Source organism: Ixodes scapularis, unplaced genomic scaffold (assembly GCF_016920785.2).
Source record: "Ixodes scapularis isolate PalLabHiFi unplaced genomic scaffold, ASM1692078v2 ptg001274l_1___fragment_3__unscaffolded, whole genome shotgun sequence".
Taxonomy (NCBI): domain Eukaryota; kingdom Metazoa; phylum Arthropoda; class Arachnida; order Ixodida; family Ixodidae; genus Ixodes; species Ixodes scapularis.
In genome coordinates, this window is record NW_024610131.1 from 332,752 (window position 1) to 354,700 (window position 21,949).

Genomic DNA, 21,949 nt, shown 5'->3' on the forward strand with positions numbered 1-21,949 from the left:
AGGTGGCACACTAAGCCGTGGTTGACAGCGAAGCGCACAGGACAGTGCGGACACAGAAAAGGCTGCTCTCCCTCGTGGCTCTTAGCATGCTTTGTGAGCATAACCTGGGAAGGAAAGCTCATCGGGCACAACTGGCACAAGAATGGATGTTCAACCTTGTGAAAATTCATGGGCTTGGTGAAGTAGTCAATCTACGAGAACCACGCGACATGCGATACACTGGAATCGTTTTTTTCCGGTACCAAATCTCCCGCCGGCACGGAATCGCTGCATTCTGACTTGACTGGTCATCACCTGGAAAGGATATGTCTTGTTTAGTTGGGGGATCTGAGAATTGAACAAGAAAAGTCTGAACCAGGGTTACTGAAAGTCTAATCTGTCCTAAAAAGCCTTTGGCATGATTGACTGCAAGGTTAGCCAGAATATTTAGGTGCTGTATATCAATCACCACATTCCCAACTGAATGCAAATCATGAAAGAGGTGCACTTTTGTTCATATTCTGCATTATCAGCTCAAAAGTCTTAACCTTACATTTACCAGATGCAACATCTGCAATAAGAAGCTGTACTGAATCTCAATGCTTTTGGCCTACTACCTCATTATTATATATAATGGTTCAATTTTGCATGTTTCAAAAAGACGTCACTTCACTCATACTAAACACAGTAACTTTTTATCACCATATAAAATTAATTGGGAAGTTATTACACACAGAATAGTCATGCAAATATGAGTCTTTCACATCTTAAACTCGCTAAAACGAATTCTGAAAGAAAGCACTGTATGAAGCCTGGAAACTAGGCAAATTAAAAACACAACACAAGAAACATTCCACTGATTTATTGATCAACTAGAATGTAACAGGCTCTGTGCCGTGTTGTCCGAGTTTCTCCTTTTAGGTAAATGGTCAGCTAGAACGATAGGGACAAAACACAGACAGGGAGAAACAGAGGCATACACACCACTGATGTGTATGTCTCTGTTTCTCCCTGTCTGTGTTTTGTCCCTATCGTTCTAGCTGACCATTTACCTAAATTATGTACCAACCAGGTCAACTTCAGCCTGTTACTGGGTTTACACAAGTATGCCATTTCGCAACCAGCTCACCTGAATTCTTTCACTTCACACAAAGGATAGCAAGTTGTAAATAAAATGCCCACAAAAATTGCGGAGAACACAATACTTTGTTGCAGGTTTACAATAGCAAGACAGGCCCATCCTGCGAAGTTCTTTGCTCTCAATGACCGGTAGTTTTTTCCTCTCCTCTCCAGCATTTGCTCTGCTGAACTGGAAAGGGTGGAGGGCTTTGCAGGAACTTGTCCTGCTATTCTAAACCTGGAGCAGACTATAGCAAACTTTTAGTGCACAAATCAGCACTGTACAACTTTAAAGGAAGAAACACCCTTTCAATTTTTCCACTTTATTGCACAATTGACAAACACAGAAGCTTTTCTTCCTTCCTGCAGATATTATTTCCCAGACCTGCAGCATTCACGTGAGGGAAGAGCAGAAGGAAAAAGAGAGATTTCCAGCCAGAAAGAAAATAGTTCTGAACTCTGGCTTTGACAGAACTTTTATCAGAGTTCTCAGGTCCACAAAAGAATGTCCGGCCTTGCAGCCAGAAGCTGACGTTTTTCGTCGTCTTTGTGGGATGGTGTCTGAAAAAGAAGACGAGCATCTTCACCAATCTCAATCTTCTCAAGTATGTTAAAGGGATGGTGAACCAAAATGTGGACATGTAGGCGGGATGCTACAATTCCTACAACACTACTCGTAAGGCGATATCTCGAATGGACGGTCATATTTTTGGAAAAAGAGGCAGAGATTGAACCAGGCCAACAAGGCGCATGACGTCAAGATGTCTCATTTCGTCATCTCTTCGCTTTGCCCCCTCAAGGCGGCGAGCCGGAGAAGTCGCGAGGCCGTTCCCTCTCCTTCTCCGAGAAACAAGACGTAAACATATCTGTCAAACGCGCCTCCTTTTTTTTTAAAATATGGTCAACCGTTCAAGATATCGCTGTATGAGTGATGATGTGGTGTTCGTAGCACCTCATTGCACGCTTTTGATGCATGTTTTGTGGAATCCAGATTTCGGTTCTGCATCCCTTTTAAAGGCTCCTGGGAAAAACACCAGAAGAAAAATAAAAGCATTCACTGTTGTTATAAAATATTTCAAAACCTAAAGTCATCGCAAACCACAAGTGAGCACAGGCGAACTAGTAAAGAAACACTGATACCCCCCCCCCCCCCCCCCCCAACGTTTTTAAATTATTTGCCAGACAATTTGAAGAGACACCGACAGCTTCCCAAATTTTTGTTTTATTTTTCTCCAGGCGATTTGCTATTGTGTCACAAGACTACCCAATCAATATTTTGCTACAGAGTCAAGTATCTTTTAATAAAGTAAAAAAATGCAACTGCTCAATACCCAAACTGGACTAGGGAGGAAGAAATATAGAGGAGGAGACAGTTCCGCAAGTCACGTGGCTGTGCCACTTTTTTTTTCCTTCAATCAACATATTTGCAGCTTTTTAGAGGCCCTGAAAGATTGGTATCATATCTAATTTCTATTTTTATTATTGAGTGTGTGCCTTCGATGACCCACGACGTTGATTATATTCGGTGGTTGCGTCTAAACCATACAAAACAGCACGTGACCAAAAAGAGGAGAGTGAGCGCGACTCACACTGACCAGCTTTTGATCGGCGGTTTTCGGGCGGAAAGAAAACAAATTTCAAACCCCAAATTGCGTTCTCGGTAGTTGGGCTCTCATACGTCACGTACAAATAAAAACCTTGGCGAGCATAAATACCCTGTCAGTACCCCGTTAATATGGTTTCAGGAGGCTACCTAATCAATATTTTGCTACAGAGTCAAGTATATTTTTAATAAAGGCAAAAAAACTGAACTGCTCAAAACCAAAAAACGAGCACGGAAGCTCATGGCCGAAAATCATGTGGCAACACCCAACCACAATTTTTTTTTTTGTCTGCACTTCTTAAGCGTGTGAAGCAGACCATGACAACGATTAATTTGCGTGCGCCATTTGTCGTGTGATTCTTTCACACTTATTTCCCTTCAGCTAGATGTTCTGCAATTAAAGATGGATCGGCCGGTACCACGAACGACAGTTCCGAAGTAGCATCTCTACGTCCGTCACAACTTTGGTTCGTCGTGCACAGCCATTGCGTCGTCCAGCCCACGGCACATTGCCATATTGCGAATAACCTTTACATGTACTTCCTGTAATCTGAGCAACATTTTTTTTATTTTTTTTATTTCAATGTATTTGCAGCTTTTTGGAGGCCACAAAAACGAGGTTCATATCCTTTTGTATTTTTAATATTGAATCTGTGTCTTGGGTGACCCGCGGCTTCGAATATATTTGCACGCATAGTTTGAACATCACGTGACCATGGAAACGAGAGTGAGATCGACTGAAACCGGCCAATACTCGACCGGCTGTTCTTGGGCACTAAGAAAACGAATTTCGAGTCCCAAATTATGTTCTGGTTAGTAGGAATCTTATAGGACATGCTCAAATAGAAACTTCGGCAAGCACAAATACCCTGTCAGTGTCCCTTTAATAATGATGTCACGGTTCAGGGATCCAAAAATAATAGAATGAAGAACTACACAAATTTAATTTAGAAATTGAGCAGGAAATTCAGCTCTCATTTGAACTGATCAAGCGTTCTTGGTTTATGCGAGTGTTGATAGATCATAGAAACACCGAAGCAAACAATATTTAGAGATGGCCAACAGCAAAGTATTTGAAGCATACATCAGAGCCTTTTCACAGCATTTCTCACAAGCCAACGAACACAACAAATTATTCCATAACATGCATAACCCCCAGAGAAGTGCTTCACTAACTGAAAATCTGTTTAACCTAACTGTTCTGTCTTTAGTGCAGAAGTATAACTCTCTACCAGACATTACAAAACGTATGGTGGGACTGTGAGTAGATTAGCACAACTGAACAATGGTTGGATTGGTGTGATCACCACAAGTGGTGCTGCAAATCCCCTGGATGCGTGATAGGCATCCAGGAGATGACTTTAGCAGAAGTTTATCAGTTGCAAAAGTTATTCTTTCGATGTGGGATATCTTCCCCATGTGGACAGTCGGCTGCCAAGGTACTGTAGAGCACCAATTTAAAGGAACATATTAATGCTCTTAATCAGTATATAAAACGAGAAAAACATGTTCACTTTCACGCATGGCAGAAAATGCCCGAAGTAGCAAGTGGCATTCCGAAAGCATGCACCTCCTAAAAAGGCATATGAGTTCTCAGAGTCATGTGTTTTTAAAAAATTCTAGGACAACATCCATTTAGAACGAGCTAACCAATTTTTCTCAGATTTGTTTAACTTGCAAGATTTACGCCAGAATATAGTATTCCTGGGCGAGACATCTCTGAATGATTGCAAACTTTGCCCACAACCGACTCTAGTCCAAACGTCAGTAATAAAACAATTAAACTTGGCATTCGAAACTTCATTACCCTTTTCTATCTGCACTGGAACAAAATGTATCCAATCAGAACTGTTCCGAAGGTACAGGCCTCTGCATGAAATCTGGTGGCATGCGCCTCCAAGTTTACGCAAAACTCATTTTTACTGATCTCTCATGCCACCACCCACTCAGCTTTGTCGATCGACAAAGTTCTTCACTGGAGAAATTAACTAACAACAAAGTCTGTTTAAGCCAACTGTTCTGTCTTTAGTGCAGAAGTATGACTCTCTACGAGACATTACAAAAAGTATGGTGGGACTGTGAGTAGATTAGCACAACTGAACAATGGTTGGATTGGTGTGATCACCACAAGTGGTGCTGCAAATCCCCTGGATGCGTGATGGCATCCAGGAGATGACTTTAGCAGAAGTTTATCAGTTGCAAAAGTTATTCTTTCGATGTGGGATATCTTCCCCATGTGGACAGTCGGCTGCCAAGGTACTGTAGAGCACCAATTTAAAGGAACATATTAATGCTCTTAATCAGTATATACGTTCATGTCAAGAGACATGAATGCAACCTGTGCACAAAAAACTATTCACCAACGGATAAGACAGACTCCACACGTAAAACTCGGGAAGTGTCAACATTCAAACAAAACAATGTATGCACCACATGGTTTGATATCATCCAAACGGAGTATATTTGAGTAAGATCTCAAATAATGCAGAACTTTAAATCAACAGCATTGACAACAGTCCCTCCACAGTGATCAGACGGAAACCAAGCGCAACTCGTTCTGGGGCCCATTTTGGGGAGAGCTTGCTTTTTGTGCAGCACCGAAGAATGGGTATGTGTGTACCGTCTCCCACCCCACTTCAATTGGCTATTTCTGGCGAAGAACAAGAAGGACCCTCCTGCGATAATCACAGCAGAGAAAAGTTGTCATTGTCTGCAATATCACATAGGGCCATTCCACATTCCTTGCTTTGTTTCCCTAGATGCCCAGTCAAAACGCTCATTTAGGAGGAACTTTGGCTTTGAGTCCTAGTCCTCACAGTGGAAGACAACACAAAAAGGGTATGCAGCCTGAATAAGAATAGTAAAGGGGAAACTTGCAAGAGAGGCCAGAAAGCTTGGAATGCACAGCACAGGTGGAAAGTCGCACTGAACAGGAAAAGTAGGAGCTGTTAGGGTTTGCAATTATAATACTAGCTGCGTCATCATCAGCGAAATGGTGGCGGCCAACAAGCAGTTTTGTTGGAAATGTGCGAAGATTCAAGCAAGATTGTTTTTAATAAGAGCAGATATATTTCATCAGATAAACGAAAAGCATGTATTATCCTTTCTAGAGTATGGTATTATGCACAGTAAACATACATTTAAGAAAAATGCATTGACGTCACAAAAATACCCTTAAAAAAATGTATATTTTATTAGTTTTGGTGCACACAGGTGTTGGATTTCATGCTACTTGCCCGAACTCGTAACAGAGACGTCTGAATGCATCATTAAAGGGAGAAAAAATAAAAAAAAAAAGGGGGAGGAGAGGGAGGAGGGGCGATCAGCAGCACTTGAAACAATCGTTACACTGAAGGTGATCAACATGGGAATGTGAATATAGCAAGCAGGGTGTTGGAACGAAATGTTTTTCGTTCCGTTTTCATTTTCGTTCCATACAAACAAGCTCCGTTCCGTTCCCGCTCCGGAACGAAAAAATAATGCTCCGTAACGGTTCGTAACGGTTTCTTTCTATGAAAAAAATCGCAACAAAAATTAAAAAGAACGTAGCGTTTATTCTTACACAAAAATAGATAATTCAGGCGCTCTAGAGGAATCCGCGGAAACGACATTGCTTTTGAGATCATGTTCATTGCCTTGAGAATGAGATCATGATCAAGGCACCGAGCATGATCTCAGAAGCAGCACGTCATCAAGTGTGCTCGGTGAAAGGCAAGACCTCTGGTCCGATAAAATAAATTTCAGCGCCGAGAAGGCCCTGAAGGCCCATAGGGATGAAGAAGTACACTTTTGCAACAGAGTCTCAGACTGCCGTATCCGTAGAAATACAAAAGATGGACTTCTACAACGCCGGGTCACAAACTTCCCGCGCTTGCCGTGATCTGTTGTCTGTCCGTGTCGTCCGAAGAAAGCATGGAGGGAGCGGGCGCAAGAGCCAAGGAGAGCATTGCGAGCGTGTGGAGGCGTCGCGCCACCGCGCTCTCGTTGGTGGGAAGCAATGGCGCCTTGCGTCATGTTTTTTGTTTCTCGCTGTATTTTTTGTCTTTGTTTTTACTATGCTTGTTCGCCTGGAGTTTAGACGCGGGGGCGATGGCTTGCTTGTCTTCTCTTTAATTATGGTACAAACCAACGGCTGTCTCTTCGCTGCGTGAAACGAATTACTGAAATACCTGATATTTTCCCTTGAACCGAAAACCGATAAGAAATTATTCGGTTTCACTCCGGAACAAAATAATAAATAATGTTTCGATTACGTTTCCGTTCCGCCCAAAAATATCGTTTTTTTCGTTTTTCGTTTTTGGTTTTCGTTTCGTTCCGATACCCTGATAGCAAGTGATCAGGTGAACTTCAATGGGGTTTTAGCTTTCCGCGATGGCCGGTTTGTTTACGCGAGACCTAAGGCAAACCGGCAGCTCGTCACTACATGAAAAACAAGTCCAAGCTAGCAAACTCAAAAGACGGCGAGATCTGCTGAGCCGCAACTTCTTAATAAATAGCTTTCTCGAGTAAATCGCCGCATCTTTTGTTGTATCGGGCCCCTGTCCCATGCCGCACTAGGTAGTGGCGGATGCGCCTTCCGAACCGTACCCGTATTTGAACGTACACTTAACAACGTCTATCGTGTTCATTAGTTCCGCGCGTTAAGGTAAAATGAGACAACATAACGCTTACCTTGGGGAGTTTTTACTTACCTCAACGGTCTGTTTGGGAGACATCCGATGAGCAACGAAGCGCGAGCGTAGTCGTGGTGCTAAAGCTAAGATTAAAATACCTCAACATGTGGGCGACAAGAACTACTACTTGCCTCAGCAAACTTTCTATCTAGCTTCTCGCAAGAATAAGGCTGACGAAGAAAAACAGTAAAACACAGAGTGCAGCAACAAAAACGGTAACACGAGAAAACAAGCCAGCCAGGGCAACATCGGATTGGATTGGATCTGTTGAGTCGACAAGCATATCTCTGTGCAAACGAGGCAAACCACTGGTGCAAACGCGGTTGGCGCATTTATTGCACGGCACACCAAATATATAAGGAAAAATAATTTTAACCTTATTTAAGTCGCATGCGTTACAAGAACAGCAGGTAATGAGTATAATAAATATTTTGCACAAATAAAGAACCTAGTTTCGTTTTCGTTTGAGGCGTCACATACGGTAGCGCAGTTTGCACGACTATTATGCAAAATAGTACAAGTTACCAGAGGTCGGCATTTTAGGTCGCCCTCACTCACCCTCACCCTCACAGCCACACTCACCTAAGCCCCTCACTCACCCTCACCCTCACAGCTACACTCACCTTCAGCCCCTCACTCACCCTCACCCTCACCCTCACAGTCACACTCACCTTCAGCCCTTCACTCACCCTCACGCACTCACCGCCCTCACGCCCCTCGCTCACTCATGGCCCTCACGAAACTCACCGCCCTCACGCCACTCACCGCCCTCACGGCCCTCACCGCCCTCACGGCCCTCACGCACTCACTAGAGCACTATATAGCTCCTTCGGAGCAGAGTAGCGCAATCTAGAACGCCGTCTCTCGGCGACTAGCGGCGAACGCCCGGAGGTTCCAACTGCGGTCAGAAATGCATGGAGAACGTGAGAAAATCGTTGTTTCTGCAGTTTTGTGGGGATGTGCAGAATGGAAATCATTTTTGACATAATAATGAAACATTTTAGAATAATATGCGATAAGTTTTGTGCCATACAAGGACGTAACTTTTTTTTAAAAAATTGCCTGAGCGGCATCATGCAGCAGACGACACGGCGACGTCACACCATTCACGTGACCCGCTCCGGCCAACCCGAAAAGCCCATCTCCGCTGCGAGCAAAAATCGTCTGCTTCAAACGCCATTGCCTTGGAAATTGCCTTCTCAAAATTTGCACACGCATCCGATATTATTAAAACTTTGATAAAGTGTTTAGCGCTTTACTAACTTCACGACAGGCTAGTTTTGAAAAATGTGAACTCGCCATTAGTTTTTTAATCAGCGGTGTTATGTCGATCTCCATGTATTCTCCCATAGGGCGGGCCGCCTCCTGGAACCCTGAGTACCACGTGACTCGCGACGAACCGCTCTGTCGGCCATGTTGTCGGCAAAACACGGGGTTCAAAGGATTGCGCTACTCTGCTCCGTAGGAGCTATATAGTGCTCTAGCACTCACAGCCCTCACGGCCCTCACGCCACTCACGGCCCTCACGCCACTCACCGCCCTCACGCCACTCACCGCCCTCACGCCCCTCAAGCCCCTGCGGCCCTCACACCCCTCACGCACTGATGGCCCTCACGCCACTCAGGCCAGCTTCAGATGGGGCAATTTCGCCCAGAAACTACGTCGCAACACCAGCAACACGGGCCGCCCGCGATCACACGCAGCAACCAATTGCTGCAATTTGCCATCGTCATCATAAAATTTTATTTTTCTTGCACTATTTAGACACAATTACATGTTATAAACGTGTTTTTATGCATTTAAATCTCGTTAAGAATACTAATGCACCTTTCTGAAACAGTTTATTTCCAAAAAACGATCGATTTCAAACCAGAACCAAGTCTTCGGTGTCATCATCACCGGCACGAGGTATCACGTGAAAATTTTGCGTCCCTGATTGGATGCAGCCGCTTCAAACGTATGCAAATTGCTCCGAGTTGCTTGCTTATTTCGAGCCGGACCCGATCTCAGCAATTCGTGTCGATCTAGGGAAAGCTAGAGAACAACCCGCATTAACACCAAAATTGCTGAGAAAGATGCTCGATCTGAAGGGAGCCTCACGCACTCACCGCCCGCACGCGCTCATGGCCCTCACACACTTCATGCACTCACCGCCCTCACGGCCCTCACGCCACTCACACCCCTCACGCACTCACCGCCCTCACACCACTCACGCGCTCATGGCCCTCACGCCACTCACGCCCCTCACGCACTCATGGCCCTCATACCCCTCACCGCCCTCACGGCCCTCACGGCCCTCACAGCCCTCACGGCCCTCACAGCCCTCACGGCCCTCACGGCTGTCACTCACCCTCACTCATAAATTTTCCTGGTTCAGAAACTCACTCACCCTCACCTCACCTGTGAAGATGAGGGTGAGTGAGGGTCCTCATGAGTGAGGTTTGCCGAGGTATGCAAGTTACACTCGCGCCCTACCAGGCCTTGTACTAAACTAGCAAAGTTGCCACCTACAGTAGCTCTACACTAAACTAAACACAACTATTTTGTCTCGTGTTGCGTAACTTTTCCGACTTGCCTAGAGTGCAATAAAGCAACAAAAAAAAAATATACCGAAGAAGAAGAAATCAAGAACAGTACTTCTGCCAAACCAAATGATTAAAGGGGTACGGAAACGAAAAGACGTGACCGCAAAATATCTATTTCTCGCCTAGTCTGCCAGTGAGAAGCGCAATGCGTATCGCGCTCGCGACGTCATTAGTTCCTGCACTGCCAATTGGTTACTGTAGTTGCGAGCGTTGTCGCTTGGTGGCGTCCACGCGTGACAATCTCGCCTGGTAGTAATATCCGGGGACTGTACGCCCTAGCATGCCCACAACGTCTTTCGCGGCAACACCGGTATTTTGTGTGCCACGAGTTCACCGTGTTAGTTTTACACTGCAGTAATAATAATAATAATTTTTATTTGCACAGTTGCAATTTCCACTCGGCAGCGTGCAAGGCTAGGCAGAAAGGCTGAGAATTACGCAGGTGCGCCTGCTAGCCTGTCGCCAAGTGGGGAAAGGGATCGGGAGAGGAAAGGAAGTCGAGGGAAACAGTAAGTAGAAATAACCGTTAGTACCAAGCACTGGTGCGATACTTTCAAGCTATGGGGCCATATTTGAGCGCGCTATTCACAGCACATCGGGGGTGGGGTTTAGTTGCATCCTCAGATCAAGTCCCTACCTAACGTCTGAAAAGAATGGCGATCTTGATGGTCTGGAATGCACGTTGCGGAAGCTTTAACATATATAACGCAGTAAACGCGATAGCATTCTTCGCCAAGTCATATTCAGGACTGAGTAACTCCACGAGCGAGCCATACTGCTGCAAACTGGCACTGCTTCTAAAGAACTCATGACGCGACAGCATTTTAACAGAGCTTCACAGACTGCCACCAGACGCAATTCTGAAATCTGTTCATTTGTTTTCAGATTAGTCTTCTTGAAAGCTAATCTGTTTATGTTGTGCCAGCAGCCCAGAAACACTAGTCTAGGCTAGTGTTTCTGGGCTGCTGGCACAACATAAACTACATCTAAACAAAGAAATAGTAAGTGGGAAAACTTTCGTTTCCGTACCCCTTTAAAGCCGTTTCCTCTCAAGAAGCTTCATTGCACATCTGAGCTACTATATCAATTAATAACAATATGTGGGGATTGACTCCTAATTGAAGCATTTCATGCTTCATAATAATTTACGAGAGAATATCAATCTCTATCTGATGTACCAAACAAGCTGCTGTGCTGGATGATGATGATAGAAATAATTGATATTGCATCACAAGGACGGTCTTATTTTGTCTAGTCACTGAGCGTAAGAGAAGCGGAGTGTGGCAAGACCCTAGCAACTCACGTTCTTGCAGCACAGAGGAAGCAAAGCACAACACTGTTTTAACCACTTCACTTTATTAGAGGAGGAAACAAAATCTATGGTAAAACATGGCACTTCTAGGGCGTCTCGCAAAAAAGAAATGAAAAAAACACAGGCCGACTTATAAGCATGTAATATATATATATATTTATATATATTTATATGTTACGAAGGGAAATAATGCAGTGTGGACAGCCAGGTTTGATGCAGTACAGATAACACCTATACTTTTCCTGCGCTGCTCGGAAGAAATAAAAAAAGCGACAGCTTCGCCTAGCGAAACTGAAACGAGAGAGCGACAAAAAAAAAAGTTCCGCAACTCGAAATTTACACACCACATGTTGTGCGCAGCGACAGTACCGGGCTTCGATAGATCGAGGTGTGCACTTCTTTTACCGACAGTAAACCATTAGACCGTTACAAGTCGCGAAACAGCTGAACAGACGAAACGCGAGTCAGTATCGGTGTGCCGTTGTCGCGATGTGCGAGTGTAGAAACCAAAAGGAAAAATTAGCAGACGGGCTAAAACCTAACAAGCCATTAAAGGTCTGCGCGCAAACGCTACAACACGTAAAACAACATTAAACCTATCCTTCGTAAAGGGCCCCGTCACAGAAAACGCAGAGTGCTAAAATCTAGCTAGTCACGATAAAAACACGGTCTCTTTAAAAGCACATGCACTTGGGTTTTCTCTTCTCTTACTCATCATCCAAAAAGGCATCTGGAAGCTGCGCTTTACATTATTTAGCAATAGACGCTTCGTTTGCTTCGAGAAAAAGCAATGTGCAACGACAATAGGCACCTACGACGAGAGTTTGTGATCATGCTGCAAAAATAGACTACGAACTACGCCGTCGTGGGACACGAAAAGCTCTCACAAACACACAAACTGCACATTTCTCCCGTCTTTCTTTCAGAACGAGGAACTTTCGGACAAATTGCATGTCGACAGAAATCTGTGCATCGATTGCCATGCCTCCAACACTTCCATGTTTTAAGGCTCGTCGCTAAAGCACGGCTGCAAACTGCACCGTCTTTCTCTAAAACAATGCATTAGCCTTTTCCCCCCGCCAAAAACAACGGATTTCTTTACATTTCATTATTGTTTTTAGGAAGATATTGTACTCGGTGCAGGAACGAGGTTCGTGACACTTTGTTCCAAGGCCTAAACAAATAACATGTATTAGCTGTATTATTTGCACTAATAGCCCAAAACCAGCAATAAACTGTCAACACACCGATGAGTTCTTTTTTCTTTTTGTGTTTTTGCACACTCAAGTGCACGACATCAGTTGTGTTTTTGACACGCCCTTTTTCTGACACCTTTTGATCAGAACGATTCGTTTCAAAGAATCCTGGGCCCAAAACGGTTCTCGTTGTTACAGGGCGAGCGGCGCGGCCCGACGCAACGCTGACGTAATGCAGTAGCTCTACTTAGCCTCACTAACCTTAGAGACGAAGGCAAGGTTATATATTTTTTTTACAGCGCAAAAGTCGGCGCGGCAGCGCTTAGATAATGTTGGCCCGGTTGGCCGTCAGGCCGGCGGAGTCCATCACTTTGCCGACGAAGTTGACGATGGCTGAAGCCGGCTGTTCCGGCTCCAGTTCGGCAAAGAGGTGGCACTGGTTGTCCGTCTTGCTAGCCGGCTTGCGGGCCACAAAGCCGAAGCACCTGCGACAATGTAACAGACATTGGATTCCCTACTGATGCTCCAGCTCTCAATCACTACAACCTCGAGAACAGTCAGTATTTTGTGAGTGTTGTTTGAACGAACAAATTAATTTTCTATGGAAGAATTTGAAATGCCAACTGCATGTAATTTAGTTTTATTAAACTTTTGTTAAATGCTCTGGGGTTTAAAATGGCAGTGAAAAGAGCAGTTTCTTGGTCACATGATGGTGTAAAATTCCTACACAAAGCTGCATGTCAGCTGGGATTTCAAAAAAGCCTGCTCACAAACCTAATCTAGGTACTCAGAAACTTTCGTGTCTATGACGCTGCCTCCTAATTTGCAATTCTGCAACATGCAGTACATAACAAGGATTTTGTGTTTTAGATATTATTTTAGATTAAATATTTTCTAGAGAATCTTTTTGAATGGTTTATTTTTCATTGCAAGTTCAGAAATGACCAGGATTTACTTTTTGTTAAACTTCCAATTTTCCAAAAATTTAGCATTTGGCAGAGTTTAATCTTGTTATATTTCCAATTGTCCATAACCATGAATAAAAAGAAATTATATCCCAACACACAAGCATCAAAAGACACACAAGCGATTTTAATTGTGAGCAAGACATCCAGAACCCTGCAGGATTGCAAAAGCACATCCTCCACCCCTTGCAAAATCCCAAATGGCATGGTCTAAACTAAAAAACAAAACAGCGGTTAGCAGAATCGCATGTCTAGATTGGCTTGTCGTGACCAGCAGCAACATTCACCAGTTGTTTTGAAGGACATTGACAATAATTTCTCTTTGTCACCCCTCCAGAGTAAAAAGTGAGAATAGAGCAACTTCACTTCTGAATCACCACTGACCTTGCTCCCTACTAAGACTAAAGTGAACTGCCCCTGACAGTTTTTTGCCACGGCGACCTTGAAAAATAGAGTTCTTAGGAAAAATCCGGGATGACCAAACGTTTACTGTTCAATGTTTTTCCGATTTTTAGGATTTTATTCGATGCCTTGGAGCCACAGTATAGCACAGCCTTTCAATCAAGACGTCGATCAAATTGTATCTCCCGCGACCGAACGACCTCAGACGGGAACGTCTGCTCCAAACGAGGCATGTACCTGGAGGTGACCGTGACCCCAGCATCCTCGTCCTTCTGCGTCCAGCGGCGATCCTCAGGGTCCGTCCCGCAGAAGCTGATCGCATTCAGCGCATAGTGCCTCCGGAAGAACAGCCTGCACCAAATTGCCGTGCACCACACTCACTCATCTATACACAGCAACACATTCCAAATTTTGGCATTTCTATAAGTCTGTTCCAAGACACGATAAACAGCCTTAAGCATCCCACAGCTGAGACTGATTCTCTCATAGCTTGGAAGCAGGAGGGTTCATAACTTGCAGCATGTCCCACACCAGCTAGCTACAGCTGGAATGCACGTTGCGGAAGCTACTGCACAGAAGCGTTCATTGAGAACTCTTCGGTGCAGTGCGAGGAAGCAATACCTGTGTAATGTGGGGAAGCAACACCCATAAGCCGGCTTGCTAGCCGGCTTACGAGTGTTGCCTCCCTGCAGTGCACAGGTGTTTGGTGAGAAGCGTACTCAATGGAGTTAACCCATTGCAATAATGCAGGAGCATTAGTTGGCAGCGATGTCTTAACAAAACATGCTCATCATTCGTGCTTCTTTTGTTGTTGTTTTTGTGTCAAATTTGATATTGAAGAAAAAAACTTTCGCATATAGCAAGCAGGCTTATAAATCTGCCCGATTAGGATAGCTGTCACAATTTTGTCATTTCTATGCCATAGTTGATATATATATATATAGCTATAGTAAACTTAACTGAGCTTTGCTATAGTTGATATATATATATAGCTATAGTAAACTTAACTGAGCTAAGTGGACAGGTGGAAGTTTGGGAACAACCTTCACCGAGTTTAACTGAACTTTCATTTAAGCACAGTGCATGGTAGTGAAAGGCTTGGAGAAACTATTCAATATTCAGTTTGAAAATATTCAGCTAAAACAACAACCGTAAGACACCGGGCAAGTGCCTACTCAAAATTTGGAGACAATCGCGAAAAAATGAGAGATGGGTGCTTGTCCGGTCATCAATTTTACATATAAAGGACGACGGCCATAACCAAAGCAGACTTTCTGCACACACGTGAAACCGAAGGGCCCGCTTCCGAGAGGGCGAAACCCACTTTCGGTTGTTGTCGGTGAGTGTGATGCCCAGGGAGGAGACCTTGAAGTGGACCACCGTGGGCACGGGGGGCGGCGAGATGGCCAGGAGCTCGGCCACGGCCCGCCGCACCGCCTGGGGTCCCGTCAGGGACTCCATGTCCATGGTGCACAGGTAGAGCACGTTGCACGCTGGAACGGACACGGACATTCGTTTTGGAAGCGCTCGGGGCGTGGCGTTAGAAACGGGTGCCTCACCCGCTCCCTGCTGCATGAGGCTCGAGGCGGTGGTAGCCGTGGTAGGTGCCACGCTCCTGTCCACCACGTCGCCACCCGTCCAGAAGGGCTCCCCTCCGATCTCTGCGTGGCAAAACATGTCAGCGCAATGAGCTTCCCTAAAAAGCTTTTCCTCTTTCCTTTATTCAGTTCCTCTCCCTAAATGTTTAAAACTCTTCAATTCAGGGATCTCCAACTATCTCGAGGATCTCTTCTGAATGGCAGCAAAGTACTACAAAATCCTATGGACCTTGTAGAGAATCGTGCACACACTGGGGAATGTTTGCCATATAGTTATGCACTAATAGATGGCTTAGATATTCTACAATAGTGCTTACATGGAAGAACACATTACTTGGGGCAGGGACAACCACGAAAATTTAGAAGGGAACTCCTCAGAGGTGTTGGTTTCATCCCCTCCTCTTCGAGCAGAAAGCATGCAAAGCAGTCCACCTTTCGCTCCCCCTTCTCTACATTCAGAGTTTGAGAGAGGAGACTAAAAAGACTCTCTGTCTTACAGAAAACGGGGGTTGTACGTCGTCCTTTTAACTTATCTGCACACTATGTGCAGGATGGCATCTCGAAAAAGATGGGTCTGCGTTTTCAAAGAACAAGCACTGGATGGTTTACTTACTAGCTAGTCAAAGCAAACTTTAAAACAATAACTCTTTATTCTAATGAGGCATTGTATGGAAGGACATGTCATACCACCCTGCAGTAAGCTGGGTGTAGGTATCTAGTTGGTGCATTTATATGCCTAATTAATTACATTCAAAACATAAAAAACAGATCAGAGTATTACTTTAAAAAATCCTGCCTCTACTGAAAGGAGGATGAGTTGCATGTTGTATTAATTAAGTCATACCTAATGCGAATTTCAGGCCTAGGAATTGGTTTTATTAGGTACTTCCATAACTTATCCTTAGAAATAGTGCCAGATAGTTTGGCCTACACAATGTTAGGCTCTCGTGTCTGATTATGCACTGTCCATGGAATAAGCGGCGAGGACTCACCAGATTCCGGCAACAGCAATCGGCAAGGAAGAGCCAAAGGCGTGATGGAGTGCTGGTACACCAGAGCGGACAGGCTCCCTGAAATTAGACAGCACGCAAATGCAACACTGTAGAAATGAAACAAAGAACAGCTATACTCAAAATGCCAACAAATATTGGCATGCTTCGTGTCATATTAGCAAAAAAATTTGGGCAGATTGAGCGATCAGAATCACAGTTCAAACAGAATACTAAAAGTATGTGAATGGCTCAGTTCAATGGGGAATACACGCATGCAGGTTGCTGCCAGTCGGCAGAACCGTCCGAGTGTTGGTGGGCGGTGTAATCGACAAATCAGGAGTGGCATGATTATTTGGGTGGCCATCTTGTCTACGATTTCTGCTTCCTGTGTTAGACTTAAACACAGAATGCGAGGCCAACACTGAAACTCCGTAAACTGAGCGGATGTTGTTAACAGCCCGACGAAAAGCTCTTACCGAAGACGGGTTCGTTGGCGCAACCCTTGAGCCGAACACCCTTGGCGGTCGGCTCGATCAGGAAATGCCGTACCAGTTCGTTCGACAGGTCGCCTGCAGAGGAGAAAATAGAAAAAAAGGTAAATTGCACTGGCCCAACGTTGGGCTGACATACCCAACATATGAACCACATGGACCGGTATATGTTGGCACAGGAAAGTGCAAGAAGATTGGTGTGACAATGCCAACATTGGGCGGATACAGGCCAGATGCACGTAAGCTACGCTGGCACAAGAGGGTAAAAAAGAGCTGTCAATGTTTCAGGCCCAATATTGAGATGACATAAATCGATGCATGTTGGCCCAAGACAGTAAAAAGTAAAAAAAAACGTCGGATTGATGCAAACAGATGCGGAAAAATATATGCTGGCGCTGTACCTACTAGGATGGGACAACCCAGATCAAATAGTGCAGCTATCATGATCTTGTGACAAACGTTGACCTAACATTTTTCCTAGTAACAGTGTGAAATGCTTGCATTGATATGCCAGCGTGACCCTCTCATTTACCTAACAAAATAGAGGGCGTCTCTTTCGGATGCCAGGCACCTGATAGAGACGCCCTGCTGTTCTTGCTCTATCCGTAGCCATAGTACTACACATCAAAATGCCCACAAACACAAAGAGCCATTGGCCAATTAAAGCGTGCGTACCTGTTCGGTTCTGGACGTTAGGTGGAGGGCTGGCCACCTTGAGAGCAAGCCCAAAGGCACCTGGGAAGGAGTTGCTGTCTCGCACGATGAAAGTTCCCGGTGGCTTGCTTTTCAGCACGCTGATCGCTGGAGGACACCGAAAGAAAACATGCCCTGCTGAATATGCCCCCGCTTAGAATAGAAATTGAACTTTCTGCCCATTGTTTAATGGATCTTTGGGGAAAAAAGCCAGTAAAGATGACGCTGGACACACCTTCTTCCCTGCTGATGTTGGGCTTGTACCAATATTTGGAGGTGTCCTTTACAAAGACGGGATGGTGGTGAATCACTTCGGGGGAGTCTGCAAAATTAGAATGCATTAAGGAATCTGCCTCTCTTATTTTTTAGAAGACTAATGGATGCTACTATTGATGCTTTGCTTAACAACTGACACACCAAGGAGCACGATGGGTTTGTAGGTACTGCACTGCACATGCCAGACCCGTGTGTAGGGCAACATTCGAAATAAATGACTAAAATGAGGCAAAGACGAACCCACGCATGAAGTGCAATTTGGTTTAGGGTTTGGCTTAAAAAAAAAATTACCACTGAAGATGCCGGCTTGTGCAGTGGGAGTAACTATGAACCAAGTGTGCTTTTTGGAGTTCTAATCATTTAGCAAAAGGTCTATTGACTGCTGCAAATTTTGGATTCTTTATCACCCAATTCGGCACTTGAGGAAAGCAAGAGGAGTTGCTTTCCTTTTGAGATCATGAGCAATTGTATGATTTGAATTTTACAATCTTGACGGACTTTGTAAACTCGAAGAGAACATCGACTGCACAATCTGGAGGGATAAAGATCGTACAGTGGGCATCAATATGAGCCGGCTCAACAAAACGGCAGTCGGAGCAATAAAAATCCCGCATGGAGCGCCTCTGATGCGATAAGTTCTTGGGAATGAGACTGGAATGAACTGGCACGATTTCATGCCAGGAAGGAGGGAGGGTGTCACCGCCGGTAAGCCGTGAATCGGTGGTGAACTTCATTCATCGTCCAGAGTGTAGATTCTGAATTTGATTAATGGTATTCACCACCTATGCACGGGTGATCGGTAGTAACATCCTGCTCCGGCAAGCGTTCAGTCGAGCCAGCTCATTTGATGCCCACCCTATAGCCTTGAATGAAAGAAACGCGAACGACGGAGCAACAGTCTCCCGCCCTCATTTCGTCACAAAACAGTTGTTAAAAGAAGCCCTCGTGCAGTTTATTTTGACAGCTTAAAGCGCACCACAAAGCAGCTTGTGGTGCGCTTTAAGAGTAGTCACGGTGCCAAAGGGATGACCCTTTCGGTAAATAAAATATGTAGTGTTGCGCGAACATAGAAATTTACAAATAGCAGCTTCGAGTAATAAGCTGTTCGATGCTCGCTTCAAGATGACCTGCGATATTCGTATTTTTCGAAATGTTGATCGCGGTGGGTTAGCCCTGTTGAGTGCGCTTCCTACCGTGCACCGCTGCACTGTGGAGAAGCAGCACTCGCGAAGCTCGCTTTCGCAGTGTTGCTTTCCCACAGTACATCAGAACTCGGTATTGGACTTTTTGAGGCTACAGTTCATAAATATAGTCAGATTAACATTAACTTAGCTTAGAAATGGACGAGTGAAAGCTTGGGAACAACCTTGTCGAGTTAATCTGGGCTTTTGTTCCAATTAAGCACGGTGCAGTAGTGAAAGGCTCATAGAAAATATTTGATATTCGATTCGAAAATATTCAACCAAAATTCACTCTTGGTTCACGATTAATTTATGCCTATTTGCTTCAGTCTTCCACCACACACGGTGCTAATCGCGAAGTTGACAATACAGTACATGCGTTTTGAATGATGGTGTCATGAATCCGCGACAGAGAGGTACCTGCGAGGGAGAGCATGCTGGACCGGCGAGACTGTCCAAAGTAGACGGTCGGAGAGCTCTGTCCGTTGGGGCTCGTGGGCACCGTCGACGAGAGCGGGAGGCTCTGCTGGAGGGCGTTCAAGGTCGCTGGCGATGGGCTTCGGTCCCTCCGGCTGAGGATGCGCAAAAGATACCCACGTTAGAGTCACGCGTGAATAGGGGATTTTGAGGTCAATGCAAATGGTAGTTTTTGTCGAATATTTTCGGATCAAATAGTTTCTCTACTCCATCGTGCTTAACTGAAAGTCTTGCTGAACTCGTAAAGGTAGCTCCTGAGCCTCCGCTTGTCCATATCTAAGCTAAGTTAATTTCAGTCGAGCCATACTTATGGTCTGGGACCTCTAAAAGTCCACTGCCTACATTGGAATGGCAAGCAAATGATGCATTTGACATCAAATTAAGCCTACAGAAATGCCCAACTATACTTAATTGAGGAGATTTGTAAAGTGTCCTTCTATATGCAAATATCCCCTCTTAAATCTCTAATATATAAAAGAAAAGGGCAATCGTGAATAATGAACGCAGGTTGTCGGGACATCTCTGCCTAACATATACTCTCGCATAATAGCCAGAGTTTAATTTTAAAAATTTTACTGCAGTGTAAATATCAACACTCACAGTTTCCACTTTTTTTTAAATACATAAGCACACAAATGCAATATTTGTAGTTTTCAAAGTGTTGATTGCGGCGCATGAGCTAAAAAAACAGGCACCATGCAGATTCCATGGCAACTTACGCGGACACTGTGACGTGGCGGAATGGCAAAAGTCTGCATAGCAGCGTGCAAGGCAGTTGTTACGGAAATTGCCGCGTGGCGTTTGCTTTCGTCGCTCATGCGTCCCTGCTTCAGCCCCGTTGAGCGCGCTTCTTACCGAGCACTGGTGTAATGCAGAGAAGTAACACCCGCGGAGCTCGGTTCTGCATGTATTGCTTCTCTGCAGTACACCGGTGCTCGGTAAGAAGCGCTCTCAACTGGGCTAACCCGCCGCGGTCAACACTTCGAAAAATATGAACATCGGAGCTCATCTCAGAGCGGATATCGAATAGCGTACTATTCGAAAATACTATTCAGGAATTCAAATATTCGCAAACACAACCATGTTAACATTTGGTGTGTACTAACTGTCTCTTAATTTATACAGTGCAAGACCAGTGAGTAATACTGCAAATGACTTTATATTCAAGATTTGTGGGCTGAAAATTTTGCAAAGTGTCAACTTTTAAAAACTTTTCGTGCACAAAAGTTTGTGATTTAGAGTGATATGCTATGCATTTCTGCATTTCTTAACGTGGGCTGCTATATTCATAATAAATATTGTTTTGGCAATATTTTTCAAGTATTTTTTATTTGCAAAAATTAAGTCAATTACAGTACTTGCACATATCTGAGTTGAAAGTTTCCAGCACTTGCATTATCAAGAGGAGAGTACCATATTTCAATATGAGAAGCTTAGAAGCGACATAAAATTTATTGGGAAGCAAAGACGTTGCTTTAACAGAAAGCAGATAACTTTTACGTGAAAGAAGTGTAGCTTTTTGTTTCCAGTTGGCAGAAAAAGCGCTTGAACTTTTGTTTCTGGGTGGCAGGAAACTTTCCAAGTGGCAAAAAAACAAAGGATTGCGATTGTGTGAGAGATACCTTGCTATTCCCGCACTGAATTCCAGCTCTCTTCAATCAGCATGCCAAATGACCGTTGTCCATAAGGATGACAGATTCCGTTTAACCATTTTCTGCCCACAAGTATTACATACGCAGTTATAAAGATCTGCCATAATGGCAATGTGATCCACTCATCTGACCAAAGTCTTGCAACTGTGACATGGAACATCTGACAAGGGGTCATCTGTTTGCATTCACGAGAAAGAATCACGTGAAACATTATATTGAATTCTTAAACAAGGGCCCAAAGTCTCACAGAACCAGCATCTTTTTGCCGTGAAACTTTACCTCCTGAAAAGATGGGCATTTGAGAAGCAGCGCCGTCTCAGCGCTGGCCTCATAGCGAAAAATTCCCCGTGAAAAGAAGCGCTCAAGTTCCGCAGGCGTCTGCGTTTCTCGTGCGGGAAAGCAAGCGGTAGTCCACAAGTCCAGCAATGCAAAATGCAGCAGCAGTGGGAGAGAAGGAAAGAGAGAGAGAGGGCAGGCAGGTTGAGCAAAGGAAACTGTTAAGGCCTCAGTCACAGACCAAGGATTGTTTATGCAGTTTAGCCATTAAAAGTGCCGAATATCACTTGGTTAGAGGAAAGTTTTATAGCCCTGGAAAAAACGTTGCAAGCTAAGAGTCTTCACCAGCTCAAGCATGTTCAGACAAACAAGCAAGCTTACAAACTCAACATCACTATCAGATCACAGTAGCAGAAAAAGTAACAAATGTTCAAAACCTAAGCAGGCAGGGGTATCTCCAAGCAGAGCGAAAGAACACA

At 44.5% G+C, this 21,949-nt stretch overlaps 1 protein-coding gene across 3 annotated transcripts in view; it reads right to left on the bottom strand.

Annotated features, from left to right (window-relative positions):
• Positions 1 to 11,298: 11,298 nt before the first annotated feature.
• Positions 11,299 to 21,949, bottom strand: part of LOC121834528 (tensin-1) — a 41,221-nt gene continuing 30,570 nt past the window's right edge. For all 3 annotated transcript variants that reach the window (XM_042288231.1, XM_042288230.1, XM_042288229.1), the window contains exons 24-32: positions 19,486 to 19,637; positions 17,844 to 17,930; positions 17,591 to 17,716; positions 16,901 to 16,993; positions 16,425 to 16,502; positions 15,394 to 15,495; positions 15,159 to 15,327; positions 14,072 to 14,185; positions 11,299 to 12,952 (exon numbers count right to left, since the gene is read on the bottom strand). In XM_042288231.1, the coding sequence (XP_042144165.1) occupies positions 12,790 to 12,952; positions 14,072 to 14,185; positions 15,159 to 15,327; positions 15,394 to 15,495; positions 16,425 to 16,502; positions 16,901 to 16,993; positions 17,591 to 17,716; positions 17,844 to 17,930; positions 19,486 to 19,637 (1,084 nt within the window). In that variant the 3' untranslated portion in view covers positions 11,299 to 12,789. The remainder of the gene's footprint in view (positions 12,953 to 14,071; positions 14,186 to 15,158; positions 15,328 to 15,393; positions 15,496 to 16,424; positions 16,503 to 16,900; positions 16,994 to 17,590; positions 17,717 to 17,843; positions 17,931 to 19,485; positions 19,638 to 21,949) is intronic.